The 15,978-nt window shown below is 36.6% G+C and overlaps 1 protein-coding gene across 15 annotated transcripts in view; it reads right to left on the bottom strand.

The window, feature by feature from the left end:
• The window catches only part of NAV3 (neuron navigator 3), an 892,975-nt gene that overhangs the window by 265,045 nt on the left and 611,952 nt on the right, over positions 1-15,978 (bottom strand). For 11 of the 15 annotated variants that reach the window (XM_060412470.1, XM_060412471.1, XM_004006210.5 and 8 more), the window contains 2 exons: positions 7,104-7,221; positions 6,406-6,458 (listed from right to left, as the gene is read on the bottom strand). In XM_060412470.1, coding sequence (XP_060268453.1) covers positions 6,406-6,458; positions 7,104-7,221 — 171 coding nt within the window. Of the gene's footprint in view, positions 1-3,396; positions 3,598-6,405; positions 6,654-7,103; positions 7,453-15,978 lie in introns of those variants that run through there. The other 4 variants (XM_060412476.1, XM_060412477.1, XM_060412475.1 and 1 more) reach the window with 4 other exon arrangements.

Raw genomic sequence — 15,978 nt, 5'->3', positions numbered from 1 at the left:
AATGGCAGACTAGATAATGTTCATAAAAGTATTGTTTTTCATTGTAAATTAGACTTAATACATCTTAGAAAATATCTTTTTTACTTTACTATGGATGCTGTTTTAAAAAGTTATAAAGATTGAAAACCCAAGTACATCTCTAAGAAGAAATACTGAACAGAAAGCATGGTCTTTGCTATTTTGTTAAATCAGTATAGCACGTCAGCATTCCAACAGATTTCAGAGTTTATCAGTCTGATTTTTGGAGTTTCTCCTGAATCATCTAATCAGAATTAGAACTCCAGTGATCACTGTCCTTTAAACATGACATACTTACTCTCAAGTCCCCATTTTACTTCAATTTTTTCATTCAAACTTTACATATGAGTATACTGAACAACTTCTAGAGACAAACTCAGCTTTAAAAATCATCAGGGTGATTTATATTAATAATATAAATAAATTGTATCAGTAATTTAATATAAATTTCCTAACACTTGTAGTTTATGCTTATTCTCCTGAAGTGTGAGCCTAAATAAAAATAATGAAACTGTTAAGCAAACTACAAAGAAGATTTTTAGTTAGTGGTTCTTTAGAGATCAGAGCTCTATTTGTAGGAAAACATTTGTCTTCATTAAGCTATCTTTTTCTAGACATTCCAGAAGATGAACAGTTTCAAAATGGCAGGGGATCATGTGAATGGACTAACTTAGCAATATTCCACTCCTCTGAGTCATAGTGCTAGAATCCTGCAGTGTGCCATTTATAAGATTTTATTAAATCTTTAGAGCATTCCAATATTTTATCTTTTCCCTATTTGGTTAGAAACCTCATCTTATCTTACCTAAATAGATCCTTTAAAAGGGCAGCAATAACAAGCAGTGGCTGGAAGAATTAAAACTTGAAAGGGCAACATACAGATAAAACAACAGAATAACTTTTCTATCAAGAATAGCTTCCCTGTCTGGATTCCTGTAAACTATAGAAATGGAACAAAGATGCCTATGAAATATAGTAATTATTGTGGCAGCCACAACTCTGTAGGACATGGATTCAGAGAATTAAGGAAGACTAAAACATATTATTTCATCTAGGAACAGAAAAGGGTAAGACGCACAAGCGTTCCAAAAATCCTCCTATCAGCCAGTTTTAAGCAATATGACATGATAGGAAAGAAGGTAGAAGCTTGTGGCTGAGAAAACAATTGAGCTACTAGAGTGAGGTGAAGGGATGAGCCAGCAAACAGGAAGGACAAGCTGGGAGCTGCATTTGCCAGATTCTCAGTTCTGCCCCATAATCTGATTTGTGGTTTGCAACTATTGCACATAATCAAATTTCCTAATCCCTCCATGCATTTATGAAGATTGTTAAATACCATGGTCTATCTTATTAGTGTTCTACTCTAACCAACGGAGCTAACTGGCCAAGTGCTCTAATGGGCTATTTTAAAATAAAGAAAATGTTTTCCAAACAACTCTTCCCCTATGTGTCTTTCATTTTTGTCTAAGAACCTTGCACTTGTGCCTTTGCATTTCAAATACATGTTGGGCATTTTTTTTTCTGCTATTTTTAATCTGCTGGGCATTCTGGACATTCCTGGTATTTATAGTTGACTAATTTATTTCCTCGTGTAATCTCACCAAAGTTGTGGCATGCAGCATATATTTTGAATCCTGATACCACCCACCTAGAAATTACTTAACAGGTGCCATCCATATTAGTAACTTCATCTTTGGGTGAGGTTAAATATAGTATTGAATAAGCTCCTACAAACTTAGCTCTGTTTCCTGCCCCCCAAGGATGAATTTAGTCTTAAGCTTATTAAAGAAAGATAGCAACAGATAACAGTTGAAACAATAAGTATGAATTGGAAACTCTCAATAATCATGCTAATAAACTGCTGTAAAGACAAGTTCCTATTGTCTTAAATATCTGTTCTTTAATCAATAATATTTGAAAGAATTATTGTTGAATTGTATGTTATAAAATACTATAATCAGTCTTTCTTTATATTATAAGGTAACAGAATGACATGGAAAAGAGCACATTAATATTACCTAATAATCTGAAATCATTATATTTATTTGAATTTCTTTAATTTCTATGTAATCCACTAACAAATACCTCTTCATGCGATCATATTCCCTTATGACATGACATAAAGGAAAATGTATTCCCATTGTTTTCCAACATTAAATCTTCCACTCAGACTTCAAATTTCCTTCTCTGCCACTTCCTTGAGGATCTGGCATTTCCCCAGAATCTCCCTCCCCTCTCCTTAATTGCTTCCTCCTTCTCTACTTCCCCCTTGCAAACACTCCCCTCACCCTGCCTTCCTCTCAAACCATGTTTTCCCTTTAACAGGAAAATCCTAGAAAAATATTAAACACTCAGTGGCTATCTGCCCCTCTCAGCCACTCTAGAACACATGCTCACTCTTACAGAAGATGTTTACTTGAAGGTCATTAATACCTGTCCAATTACTAGAACTAAATTTTCACCTTTGGTATACCTACCTATTTTTTTATGTAGCCCTGGACAGTATCCATCACATTTCCCTCATTTGCTTTTCCCTGTCCCACTAGGCTAAGCCAAGTATGCACTATAGCTTAAGCTACCATAGCTACCCCAAGGATTAACAATCCACATCTGTTGAGTGACCTTCTCAATGATGGGCTCACTTTCTGCCCACTCTTTTCACCCTTTTCTGACTCCTACACCTCTCCTTGTCACATACATGCTGGCATACCCCTAGGTGAGAACCTCAGCTTTCTTCCTATCTGACTTCACACAGATCTCCTAGAGATCTCACCCTTGTCCACCTCAATCAGTGCCTACAACTAGGGACATTCTCACCCATACCTTACTTCTGACCTTTCGGAAACACATGCCTAATTGCCTCCAATCACCTCCACTTCACGTTCCAATGGATACATCAAATTATTTTAGTGAAAATCTGAATTTGTCATCTCCCCCCGTTCACCTTTTAACCTGTTTTCTCCCTCCATAATAGCCATCTTATTTAATGGTAACTATTTACTCATTCAGGCCAAAAAATGGCACCCCACTCCAGTACTCTTGCCTGGAAAATCCTATGGACGGGGGAGCCTGGTAGGCTGCAGTCCACGGGGTTGCAAAGAGTCGGACACGACTGAGCGACTTCAATTTCACTTTTCACTTTCATGCACTGGAGAAGGAAATGGCAACCCACTCCAGTGTTCTTGCCTGGAGAATCTCAGGGACGGGGGAGCCTGGTGGACTGCCGTCTATGGGGTTGCACAGAGTCGGACACGACTGAAGAGACTTAGCAGCAGCACAGTCCCTACATTTTTCATCTCCCACACCCAACTGAAAGTCAACACTTCAGGACTGTACAATTCTCAGAAAGCACCTGGGGTGATCTTTTTAAATATTTACCTCAGATCATAACATGGTCCAGCTTTAAAAGTCTTCTAAAGGCTCCTCAATCAACGGAGTAACACAGTGGGCCTTCTTTCACTTCCACATAATTAGGCTTCCATCTTCCCCTCTGAACACCTCTCACTGTGCTCAAACCACATGGTCTTCTGTTTCTGGAACACACCAAGCTCACTCCCTCCACATTCCTTTTGTTCTTCCCTATGTAACACTGTCGTTATTACTCATCTGAATATTTGTTTCTGATTCTCAAGTGGCCCTATACCTGGACCTTATGAGCTCAGTTAATCTTACCCAAATATGAACATCTGGCTGTTCATCGATTTCCTGTAGATTCATACTACAAGAGAACGTCTATTCTTAAAGGCTTAAAATAATTCAGTAACGGTTTCCCTTGTGGCTCATCTGGTAAAGAATCTGCCTGCAATCTAGGAGACCTGGATTAGATCCCTGGGTTGGGAAGATCCCCTGGAGAAGGGAAGGGCTACCCACTCCAGTACTCTGGCCTAGAGAATTCCATGTACGGTATAGTTCATGGGGTTGCAAGGAGTCAGACATGAGTGAACGACTAACTGCTTAAAAAAAAAAGTTTATCAAGTTTAAAATTAAAAAAGAAAAAAAAAAACACTTTGTAACTAGAAATAGTAGCAGACCTAGTTTTACTATGCCTTTTGTTATCAACATCAATGCCAACCCAAAGGCCATGAACAATCCTTTATATATATATATAAAGAATTGGACAAGTTGTTCTATGAGTAAGGACAGTGCTCACTGTTACTAATGCAGCATTGCTTGGCTGTTACACAAAAAAAGAAGCAGGCCACATCCTGTTTGGGATAGATATATGAACTTTATAAACCTAGTCACGCTCTCATAATTCTATTTCCTCTACTTTCTTATCTCAACTAAAATCTAGGATTTTTATTCGTTAATAACATGTTACCAATGCCAATTTTTAAGAACAGAGGCAAAAATGATTCAACCAAAAAGTTACATTTGTGTCCCATGCATTCTTGTGAATCACCACAGGGAAGCCATGCCAACCTCAGGTTAAAAATTCAACCACACACACCCACACACACACACACAAATGAGGTTACAAGTCACTGTTACTCATAATTCAGTGTAATTCTGACTAAAACTTCTGGCTGGAAAAAAATACCTATTTTATAACATATGCATTTCTCAGGTTTTTATTTTTCTGTTTTTTTTTTTCCATCAGAAGCAGAAATATCAACACAACATTGTATACTAGATGTTATATGACATTTGAGGGCTAAAGGAGCAGGAAGTAATAAAATTAAGAGAATCTTATGAGATATTTTCATATTTGTAGAATCTTAGGCACAGATGTTTCAGATGAGTATCCAAGGACTGCATCTCTGTCTATAGTTATGAGCTTTGGAGGTTTGTTTATTATCTATCATGAAACAATAGCTTGGCTATTCATTGAACTGTTATCAGAATGAAGTTGGAATGACAGCAGTGAAGATAAGAATTTTAGTATCCAACGTCTCTTGATGATTGAAATATGGAAAGTAAAACCAATAGGGTTGGGTTTGAGAAATATAATGTGATATTCAGGGACTACAGTGCTTTTCTAAGAAACCTTAAAAAGTTTTTAACAGGTATTAATTAATGAATGTGCCCTTTATAAAGTTTGTAGCAGTACTATTCTGCATTTCCAAATCAGTTTAGGTACTAAAGATTGTCCATAGTTATATGTTATTATCATATCATTATTGGGGTTCATTTTATAGATGAGAAAGCAGAGGGTCAGAGAAGTTACATGTCTTTGCCAACATCAAGGAGCTTTTACTGCAGCAGGGCCCAAAGGTATTATAATTGCTTCCAGGAAAACTTCAGGAAACAACCATAATTAATTTTTATAGAGTCATCTTTGTGCCCAGAGTAATTAGATCAGGAACTTTCCCTAACACTTCAGTGTTTTACAGAGAATCTTTCTTTATAGTGATTTTTTTTCACAATAGCGACAGGGAGTTCAAGACACTGTAATAGGTCCTTAGAGTGCTTAAACACACACACACACACCAGACATGCTAATTAATCACTCTTTAAAACTAAATTATTTTTTATTATTTTGGATTTCAGTTTTCCAACATTACTGATATCAGGTCAGCAGGTCAAAAATTTTTTCATTTCTTTTCATTCTTCATATTGCTGTCAATTAAGTACTCATCATTTTTATTTTCAATGTCTATTCTATGCTAAAAAGGGTTTTGGAAAAACCTCATCTTCTGAAATTTGGTTGTCACTCCTAATTATATCTGCTGATGTAACTTCAGCTAAGGCATTTTGGCTTCAGGTTGTCCTATAAAATTAAGTTGTGGTTATTTAATTAATAAAGGGGTGGGCTTCTAATCTCAGAAATTTATCAATCTATTGTTTTATTACAAAACTCTACCCTTTACCAACTAGTAAAGATAAGAGAGGGCTGGGGGAGATACAGACCTCTAGATCGGCTACTTTCTGGAAAAGGCTATGAATCATATCCCCTAGTTAGTCCCTGCTCAGCAAAACCAGCAGTCTGCCTTTACAGAGTCATTTCCAACAGTGCTGAAGAGTTCATATGTTTATACTGGGCTTTGTTATGAGCAAAGAAAATACTATTTATATATTTTTAAAATGTACATGACAACTTTTGTTCTTCAAATCAGTTGCTCAGACAAAAAAGCTCCCCTTAAAACTGAAAATGGGATTTCCTGCCACTAGTGAAATTATTCAGACATCAGAACACAAAAATATGTCAAGGATCTGATAAAACACCTGGAGACTGTTTTTTCAAAAATCATACATATTCAAACATATTGATGCTATCACTTTTTCCTAAATTGCACCCAAAGAAATATACATACATGATAGAACACAATCAAACGGTCTCTTGAATAAGCAGGAACATAAGCAAAAGAAATTTCTAGTCCATTTATAAATGCAGTTAACTCTGGAAGTGAAGACAGGCATTATATTTAGAATAAACATGATTCTTACCATCTGAGATTGACTCCTAGGACATCCATTGATATCTTCAACTTTTTCATTTGCTAAAGCCAAGAAATAAAATAAAGGAGAGAAAAAAAGAACGACATGCTTGAGCCATGAAGTGAAACACACACACGAGAGACTAAGAAAAAAAAAAAAAGGAAAAAAAAAAAAAAACAAGCAAACACTGCTGCTACATTCACTTCGTCTCCTAAGCTGTGTACAGGACACACTTGTAGCAGCCGCCAAGTCCATATGCAGAAATCCGGCAAATAAAGAAAACAAAAAAAGTGACTGAGAAGGAAGTTGCCGCTAATTCCTCAGCTTGTGCCAAATGACTGCTGACATGAAACCTTTCACAATTGTCCCTGCTGGATCAGGATACAGTTTCAAGGAATCTCAGAGCGTATGAGTTGCTCCAGCTAACGAAAAGCACACATGGGAGACATATGGTTTAATGAAGCGTTCATTTCTGACAATTCAGTGTATGTAAAGATACAGCTCTAGCCATTTACAAGTACGGCCAAACTGCCTTTTTCAAACATTCTCACATAAACATTTTAATTAAATCACAGGGAGAGCTACATTAATCTCCCAGACACATGGACCAAGTTTCTAAGCACTCGACTTAAATTGTATTTTACCCAAAGTAGGTGGGGACAGAGACTTTCAAGTTTTGTTTTGTTTTTCCAGAGGGGAGGTCTCACCAATGATCTGGATGATTTCTGCTAGCAGGACTCCATCTGCAATGTCTTGCTGCAAATCCTTGATCAGCCGTTTGTGGCCCGATTTTGCTAGGTAGTGGTTGGCCCAGTCTGTGTAAATCTGTTGGACAGAGGGAGGGAAGAAGTGAGATGAGATGAGGGAAAAGAGAGGCAATAAAAATGCTCAAGACAAATGCAGGATACAGAGGGATGTTATTCTGGATCACATTCCAGCTTAAGAAGTCATAGCTCAAAAGGAAATAGTTGTAAAATAACTTTTAAGTTCACTCTTTTTCAAAACCAGGGACCAGTCACTTGTGACAGAGCAAAACTCCCTTCCTGGATGGCTACTGAGGAAGCTCCTGTTCGCATTAAGTTTCAGTTTTTACTCTCTTGCCTCTCGTTCCATCATACTGAAAAGAATCCTGTCTGTCCTTGTAAAAGGAAGCCACCTGGATTGACTTATATAGGAATCTCACTATAAAAATGTGTGTTTCTCTGAGCAGGCTTTATTAAATCTGTCATGTGAGATACTACATGTGATAATATTTTGGCATCATTTTATGAAATAATTGCAGATGCCTAAGCTATTTTATTTGAATTGTCAAATCCCATTTCAGCTTCTCGTAATGTGTTTTTATAAGAGAACAGAGGAGGTTTAAATGCAGCTATTATGTAGAAATTGTAATTAATAGAGAATTGAGGTATAGTTTATGAACTCTAAGCTTGGCTATCCATATAAAGAAGAGGTGTCTCTCCAAAAACAGATTATGATCGAGGAAAAAATTGAAACTGTTCAAAAACTTCACAAAAATAATAAACTGTTACTAATCTTTCAAATGTTATAGGCACTTACTGATGTAATCTAATCTAATTATAGGGAGAAAACTTCAGTTTCATGAGAGGCTGACAGGGACATAGTAGTACACTTACAAGGCAGACTGTAACATGATGTGATAGAAGAATGAAAACCTCAAATAGGAGGAGAGGAGGACAAATAACTGAAAAATGTAAATATGTGTTCTAGGAGAAACACTGGAAGTAACTGGAAACACAATCGAGCCTGAAGAGAGGAAGGGAAGGGAAGGGCTTTCCCCCAGAGGGTACAGGGTACAGAGAGGCAGAGGGACAAAGGAATCAAGCGCAGAGTTGAAAATCATGTAATTAAGGCAGGATGCCTGAAATTAGGACAGATCAGCCTGGAAATGTAAGTTGTGCCTTGTGGTCGTGAGCACTGAGACCCAGGCAACTGCAAAAAAAGAAAAAAATTTTCTAACAAAATTAATACACGTTTTTATAAAAATAAAGTAAAACAGAAGTGTAAAAACTGGACATATAAAAGTTTCCCATACTTGCAACCCCACTCACGTTTGAATAACTTGATATGAATAGTTCTAGAACTTTTTCTACACCCAGATACTTCACCGCATGACATCATATTATACACCATATACACATACTCATGACAGAATGCGTAACCAAATCTAGCTCAGGTTTACCTATCACTCTGCATTTTCAGCTTTTCATGTAACAATATTTTAATAATACTTCTAAAACCACTTTACAAAAATTTATCACTATTTGTGATGTTATATTATACATAGTATCAGTCCCCCCTAACAGATACTTATTTTGTTTAAAAATGTTTCCATTGCTTCTAAATTTGTAAGGCACATCTTATATATGTGTCTTGCCACATACTTATACTAGTATTTTTTACAGGACCAGAATCTAAAAACGGGACTGCCAAGTGTTTTATAATGGATCCTAGGTACAAACATTTCAAAATATAACACAAAAGAAAATGAGCCTTTATTTTGGAAAATATAAGGTGGCATCTTAATGCATATGTACTGGTAGAATGTGTTCTGAAAGATATCAGTAATTTGAGGTATATCCTACTGCGTAAGAAAAACATGTATGATGGCAACGCTACATCTTCTTTCTCCACGTTCATTATCTTCTTTATGCTGAAGATCATTAAAGTGTAAGAAAAATCACTTGCACAACTGTCTACTTAATTAGAAAACAAGCACAATTTCTAGACTGACATTTTTATTTGTTGATCATCTTCCTCAATTAAGATTTAATTCTACTTGTGTTATGGCAAAATTTTAATTTTATAAGATTTACACTGTTCATAATATTAAAAAATTGAGCGCTCTCCCTTCACCTACACATCAATCAAATGATAGCATTAATCATTTGGTGTCTAGTAGAAATTTCAGTGTGAGCCAGACTTTATTTGTGCCTATCCCTGAGGCAGCGAGTTATTTATAAGGACCAGTTAACTGACTCTAAAGGATCCACAATGATGAAGAATATGAGTTCTGAACTCATGCAGACATTGCTTGGAGGCCCAGAAGACTCTTTGCTTCGCCCTGGAACCTTGAACAAATTACTTATATTTTCTAAACCTGATTCCTTATCTGCAAAATAATGATGATATAATACTTATAGTATTATGTCAAGACTAATAAGATTGAACTTATAAAGGACCTGTCACAGAGTTGATCCTGAAAAAAGGCCTATTATTATTATTTTATGGCATCGAAATGTTATTTGCTATGATGGCTTTCCAACAAATATTTGTTGACGTTATCATTGCTCAAAGGTTAAAAAATGTGGAAGTATTGGCAGTCGAAGACTGGAGAAACTGGATTCCTTGCTTTCTTACACTAGTCACATCTCTGACTGCTGCTATCTAATTCACCGAGGCCACAGATCTGTCACCCATCCAAACTGAGGAATGTGTCCAGTTTTGAGGCTGCAATGTTCTCATCCAGGCCTTCAGTGAATGCTTCCATCATTACACCACCTCCAACAAAGCTCATACTGCATGGATTTTTTTTTTTAATGAAGGTATTAAATTACAGAAATTATGCTTATTTAACATTTATTTAAATATATACAAAATAGAATGCGTTAAAAGTAAAAACAATAATACTTCTATTCTCCGAATGCATGCTAACAGTGCCTTATCCTCTATCCAAAGCCCTCTGGGACTTAGGTGAGAAAACAGATGGGAAGTCAGCTGGTTGGCTTCAAGACCTTGTTGAGAAAGCCTCTGACTGAGCTCAAGAAACATTTTTTCACTTGGTCCAGGATTTCTTCTAGAGGAATCCCAAGCCCAAGTGTTTTGACTTATCCAGCAACTCCAACAAGTGAAATTTTGCTCAGATAATAACTCTGACTTAGCAGCAATCAGAAAAATAGATTCAGACTAAATAAAAGAACTTAAAAATTAGTTCCTACGTATTTCACTTAGTCCTTCTAATAGATATGTGTAGAAGATACTTGATTCAAATAAATCAGTGTTTTCCAAAGGGTTATAATATAGATGATGAAATATAAAACAATTACCTAGAAACTTCTATATATTCTAAATATTAAATATAAGCTTATAGTTTCATGTCTTTAATGAAAACTTAAATTTTAAAAAGTGGAAATAGGAAGTGTGTCTTTAAGAAGACAATCTTCAAGCAAAGGACATATGGTATATAAGTGTGTTTAAAAATCATCAATAAACTTACTGTAATAATATGATGAAAGAAGATACAAACAACCTTGTCAACCATCATTAAAATCTGTTGTTCAAATAAATACAGAATTTATTTGAACAGAATGGTGAAATCAGAATGGTGAAATCATGACCAGATTTTGGATCTGAGCTCCAAAGTTGCCCTTGGTTAATTTCCACTAAAATAATCACATTATTTAACATTTTAACCTCAGTTGAATGAGTAAAATGTGTGGTAACATTGTTTGTAGGATTATACTACAAATTAGAGGGTTATTTTGTGTGTGTGTGAAGAAACCAATATAATTAAAAATAACGTCAAATTACTCATAAATCAATATTTTGTATTTTCTATAGCAGGATCACTGAGTATTTAAGTCATCAAGGTTCTGACCAAAACTTTAAATAGCATTTACCTTTAAGCATCTTAAGCCAACTTTCCTCAACTGTTTTAACTGCAATGTTATGAATGTAAATGTCATCTCATGTAGTAATTATATTTAATTATAATTAATTAATTATAATTCAGAAGAATTAACGAGATTACACTTAACCAAAGTGCTCCTTAGAAACTCTAGCACATTTGTGTGTCTAACTATTCATTCACAGTGAGTTAAAATAATAGAATTAAATGCACCATGGCATATTTTATACTTTGTATTTATCAGCATAATTCAGAAGAATTAATGAGATTACACTTACCAAAGTGCTCCTTAGAAACTCTAGCACATTTGTGTGTCTAACTATTCATTCACAGTGAGTTAAAATAATAGAATTAAATGCACCATGGCATATTTTATACTTTGTATTTATCAGCATGTGTTTTAGGGCCTGTATGCAACAGCAGGTATTCTTTAAGGAACAATCTACAGGGCTGAAATTTCTGCTCTTCCATTTACTACCCATGTGGATACTGACTGAACATTTATTTTCTCTCAGTATCAGATTTTTTTCACCTATAAAATGGTAATAACAGTATTATCTACTAATGGAATTATTGTGAGGACTGAATAAATTTATACTCTTGGAACATGGCCTTTCACTTACTAAATATGTGTTAAATGTCAAATACTGTTAGTAGTTCATGTTTCAATATAAAATACATTTATGTTAACTGTAATTAGTTTATTAACATAATTCATCAGTATCACCATCAAATCCTTAAATATTAGCTGTCTATCCAGATGTAGATAACCTAACTAATGAAGGAAAATTGCTGCAAGTTATAATGATCTCTAAAGTATTGATCCTGTAATTTTTCTCTTACAGTGTTCTCTTCAGCAGCACATACACTAAAATATTTCTTTCACAATGCTTGTTTTTAAATTATAAAACAATAGGGTCAGAGAGAAGGCAATATTCCTGATTTCAAGCCATACTAGAAAGCTATGGTCATCAAAACAATATGATACAAAACCCAATAAACAGATCAATGGAACAAATCTGAAAACCTAAAAATAACCCAAGCATATACAGTCAAGTAACATTTGACAAAAGGGCTAAGAACGCTCAACAGAGAATAGGCAGTTAATTCAGTAAATGGTGCTGAGATAATTAGATGCTCACACGTGAAAGAATGAAACTGCACCCATGTCTTATGCCACTTGACAAAAATTAACTCAAAATGGACTAACCTTTAGGAACGCATGTACACCCGTGGTGGATTCATGTCAATGTATGGCAAAACCAATACAGTATTGAAAAGTAAAATAAAGTAAAAATAAAAATTAAAAAAAATCTACTAAAAAAAGAACTGCAGACAATGAAATAAAAAGAACATGAGCCCTGGTAGTAAAAGAAAAAAAAAAAAAATGGACTAACCTTGAAACCATGAAACTCCGAGAAATAAACACAGGAATCAATTCTTTGACATGGGTCTTGGGAATGAATTTTTGAATATGACATGTAAAGCTCAAAAAATAAAATTAAGAACAAATGGGACTGTACCAAACTAAAAAGCTTTGACACAGCAAAAGAAACTGTCAATAAAGTGAAAAGACTACCCAAAAAATGGGAAAAATATTTGCAAACTACTCATGTAATGACGGAATATCTAAAGTATATTTTTAAAAACCCTATAATGCAAAAGGAAAAATACAAATAATCCACTTAAAAATAGGCAAAAGATCTGAATAGACATTTTTCTAAAGAAAATATACAGAAGGCCAACAGGTATGAGGAGAGATGTTCAGTATCACCAATCATTAGGGAAATGCAAATTAAAACCACAATGTGATATTACCTCACGCCTGTTAGAATGGCTGTTATCAAAATGATGAGATAATAAACGCTGGTGTGAATAAGGAGAAAAGACTTCCTCTTCCTTGCTTTGTTCTTTTTACTCTATGTGAGCAGATGGATGTTACTGAATCTACTGAAATTATTATAGTAATAATTTCACAGTATATGTAAACCAAAGGCTTCCCAGCTAGTGCTAGTGGTAAAGAACTCGCTTGCTAATGCAGGAGACGTAAGAGACATGGGTTAGATCCTTGGGTTGGGAACATACCCTGGCGGAGCAGGAGATGGCAACCTACCCAGTATTCTTGTGTGGAGAATCCCATGGACAGAGGAGCCTGGAAGGCTAGCCCATGGAGTCACACAGAGTCGGACACGATGGTAGCTACTTAGCACACACACTGGCGTATATAACCAAATTATCAGGCTGTATATCAATTATTTCTCAGTAAAACTGCAAATGGATAAATAAATATGGCAAAACACCCCAAACAAACAAAATGGAAGACAATAGATAGATACCACATTGCTTTGGTTCTGTTACAGCAAAACAACATCACAAGTTCTTTGATTCTCCATGGACTCTTAAACTTTTGCTCATGACTTCTTTTTAACTACTGACAACATAATGTACTGCTGTTGTGTATCAAAATAATCTATTCCTGAATTTTTTAACCATAATTTCAGAATTTGATGAGCGTATTTTAAGTAACCTGACAGTTAAATAAAATAATTATGACTTTTTATTATTGGATATACTGCACAGTTCAATCGCTCAGTCGTGTCCAACTCTCTGCGACCCCATGAATTGCAGCACGCCAGGCCTCCCTGTTCATCACCAACACCCGGAGTTCACTCAGACTCACGTCCATCGAGTCCATGATGCCATCCAGCCATCTCATCCTCTGTCGTCCCCTTCTCCTCCTGCCCCCAATCCCTCCCAGCATCAGAGTCTTTTCCAATGAGTCAACTCTTCGCATGAGGTGGCCAAAGTACTGGAGTTTCAGCTTCAGCATCATTCCTTCCAAAGAAATCCCAGGGTTGATCTCGTTCAGAATGGACTGGTTGGATCTCCTTGCAGTCCAAGGGACTCTCAAGAGTCTTCTCCAACACCACAGTTCAAAAGCATCAATTCTTTGGTGCTCAGCCTTCTTCACAGTCCAACTCTAACATCCATACATGACCACAGGAAAAACCATAGCCTTGACTAGATGGACCTTAGTCGGCAAAGTAATGTCTCTGCTTTTGAATATGCTATCTAGGTTGGTCATAACTTTTCTTCCAAGGAGTAACCATCTTTTAATTTCATGGCTGCAGTCACCATCTGCAGTGATTTTGGAGCCCCACAAAATAAAGTCTGACACTGTTTCCACTGTTTCCCCATCTATTTCCCATGAAGTGATGGGACCGGATGCCATGATCTTCATTTTCTGAATGTTGAGCTTTAAGCCAACTTTTTCGCTCTCCTCTTTCACTTTCATCAAGAGGCTTTTTAGCTCCTCTTCACTTTTTTGCCATAAGGGTGGTGTCATCTGCATATCTGAGGTTATTGATATTTCTCCTGGTAATCTTGATTTCAGGTTCTGTTTCTTCCAGTCCAGCGTTTCTCATGACGTACTCTGCACGTAAGTTAAATAAGCAAGGTGACAATATACAGCCTTGATGTACTCCTTTTCATACTTGGAACCAGTCTGTTGTTCCATGTCCAGTTGTAACTGTTGCTTCCTGACCTGCATATAGGTTTCTTAAGAGGCAGGTCAGGTGGTCTGGTACTCCCATCACTTTCAGAATTTTCCACAGTTTATTGTGATCCACACAGTCAAAGGCTTTGGCATAGTCAATAAAGCAGAAATAGATGTTTTTCTGGAACTCTCTTGCTTTTTTGATGATCCAGCGGACGTTGGCAATTTGATCTCTGGTTCCTCTGCCTTTTCTAAAACCAGCTTGAACATCAGGAAGTTCACTGTTCACGTATTGCTGAAGCCTGTCTTGGAGAATTTTGAGCATTACTTCACTAGCATGTGAGATGAGTGCAATTGTGTGGTAGTTTGAGCATTCTTTGGCATTGCCTTTCTTTGGAATTGGAATGAAAACGGACCTTTTCCAGTCCTGTGGCCACTGCTGAGTTTTCCAAATTTGCTGGCATATTGAGTGCAGCACTTTCACAGCATCGTCTTTCAGGATTTGAAACAGCTCCACTGGAATTACATCACCTCCACTAGCTTTGTTCGTAGTGATGCTTTCTAAGGCCCACTTGACTTCACATTCCAAGATGTCTGGCTCTAGATGAGTGATCACATCATCATGATCATCTGGGTCATGAAGATCTTTTTGGTACAGTTCTTCCATGTATTCTTGCCACCTCTTCTTAGTGTCTACTGCTTCTGTTAGGTCCATACCATTTCTGTCCTTTATCGAGCCCATCTTTGCATGAAATGTTCCCTTGGTATCTCTAATTTTCCTGAAGAGATCTCTCGTCTTTTCCATTCTGTTGTTTTCCTCTATTTGCATTGATCGCTGAAAAAGGCTTTCTTTATCTCTTCTTGCTATTCTTTGGAACTCTGCATTCAGATGCTTATATCTTTCCTTTTCTCCTTTGCTTTCTGCCTCTCTTCTTTTCACAGCTATTTGTAAGGCCTCCCCAGATAGCCATTTTGCTTTTTTGCATTTCTTTTCCATGTGCTTTGCTGGAGCAGCCGTGAAGAGATACCCCACGCCCAAGGTAAGAGAAACCCAAGTAAGATGGTAGGTGTTGCAAGAGGGCATCAGAGGGCAGACACACTGAAACCATACTCACAGAAACCTAGTCAATCTAATCAAGCTAGGACCACAGCCTTGTCTAACTCAATGAAACTAAGCCACGCCTGCGGGGCAACCCAAGATGGGCGGGTCATGGTGGAGGGGTCTGACAGAATGTGGTCCACTGGAGAAGGGAATGGCAAGCCACTTCAGTATTCTTGCCTTGAGAACCCCATGAACAGTAGGAAAAGGCAAAATGATAGGATACCAAAAAAGGAACTCCCCAGGTCATTAGGTGCCCAATATGCTACTGGAGCAGTGGAGAAAAAACTCCAGAGAGAATGAAGGGATGGAGCCAAAGAAAAAACAATACCCAGTTGT

The sequence above is a fragment of the Ovis aries genome, chromosome 3 (genome assembly GCF_016772045.2).
Source record: "Ovis aries strain OAR_USU_Benz2616 breed Rambouillet chromosome 3, ARS-UI_Ramb_v3.0, whole genome shotgun sequence".
Classification (NCBI taxonomy): Eukaryota; Metazoa; Chordata; class Mammalia; order Artiodactyla; family Bovidae; genus Ovis; species Ovis aries.
Note: the sequence above shows the minus strand (reverse complement) of the source record. Positions and strands in the feature narration are given on the sequence as shown.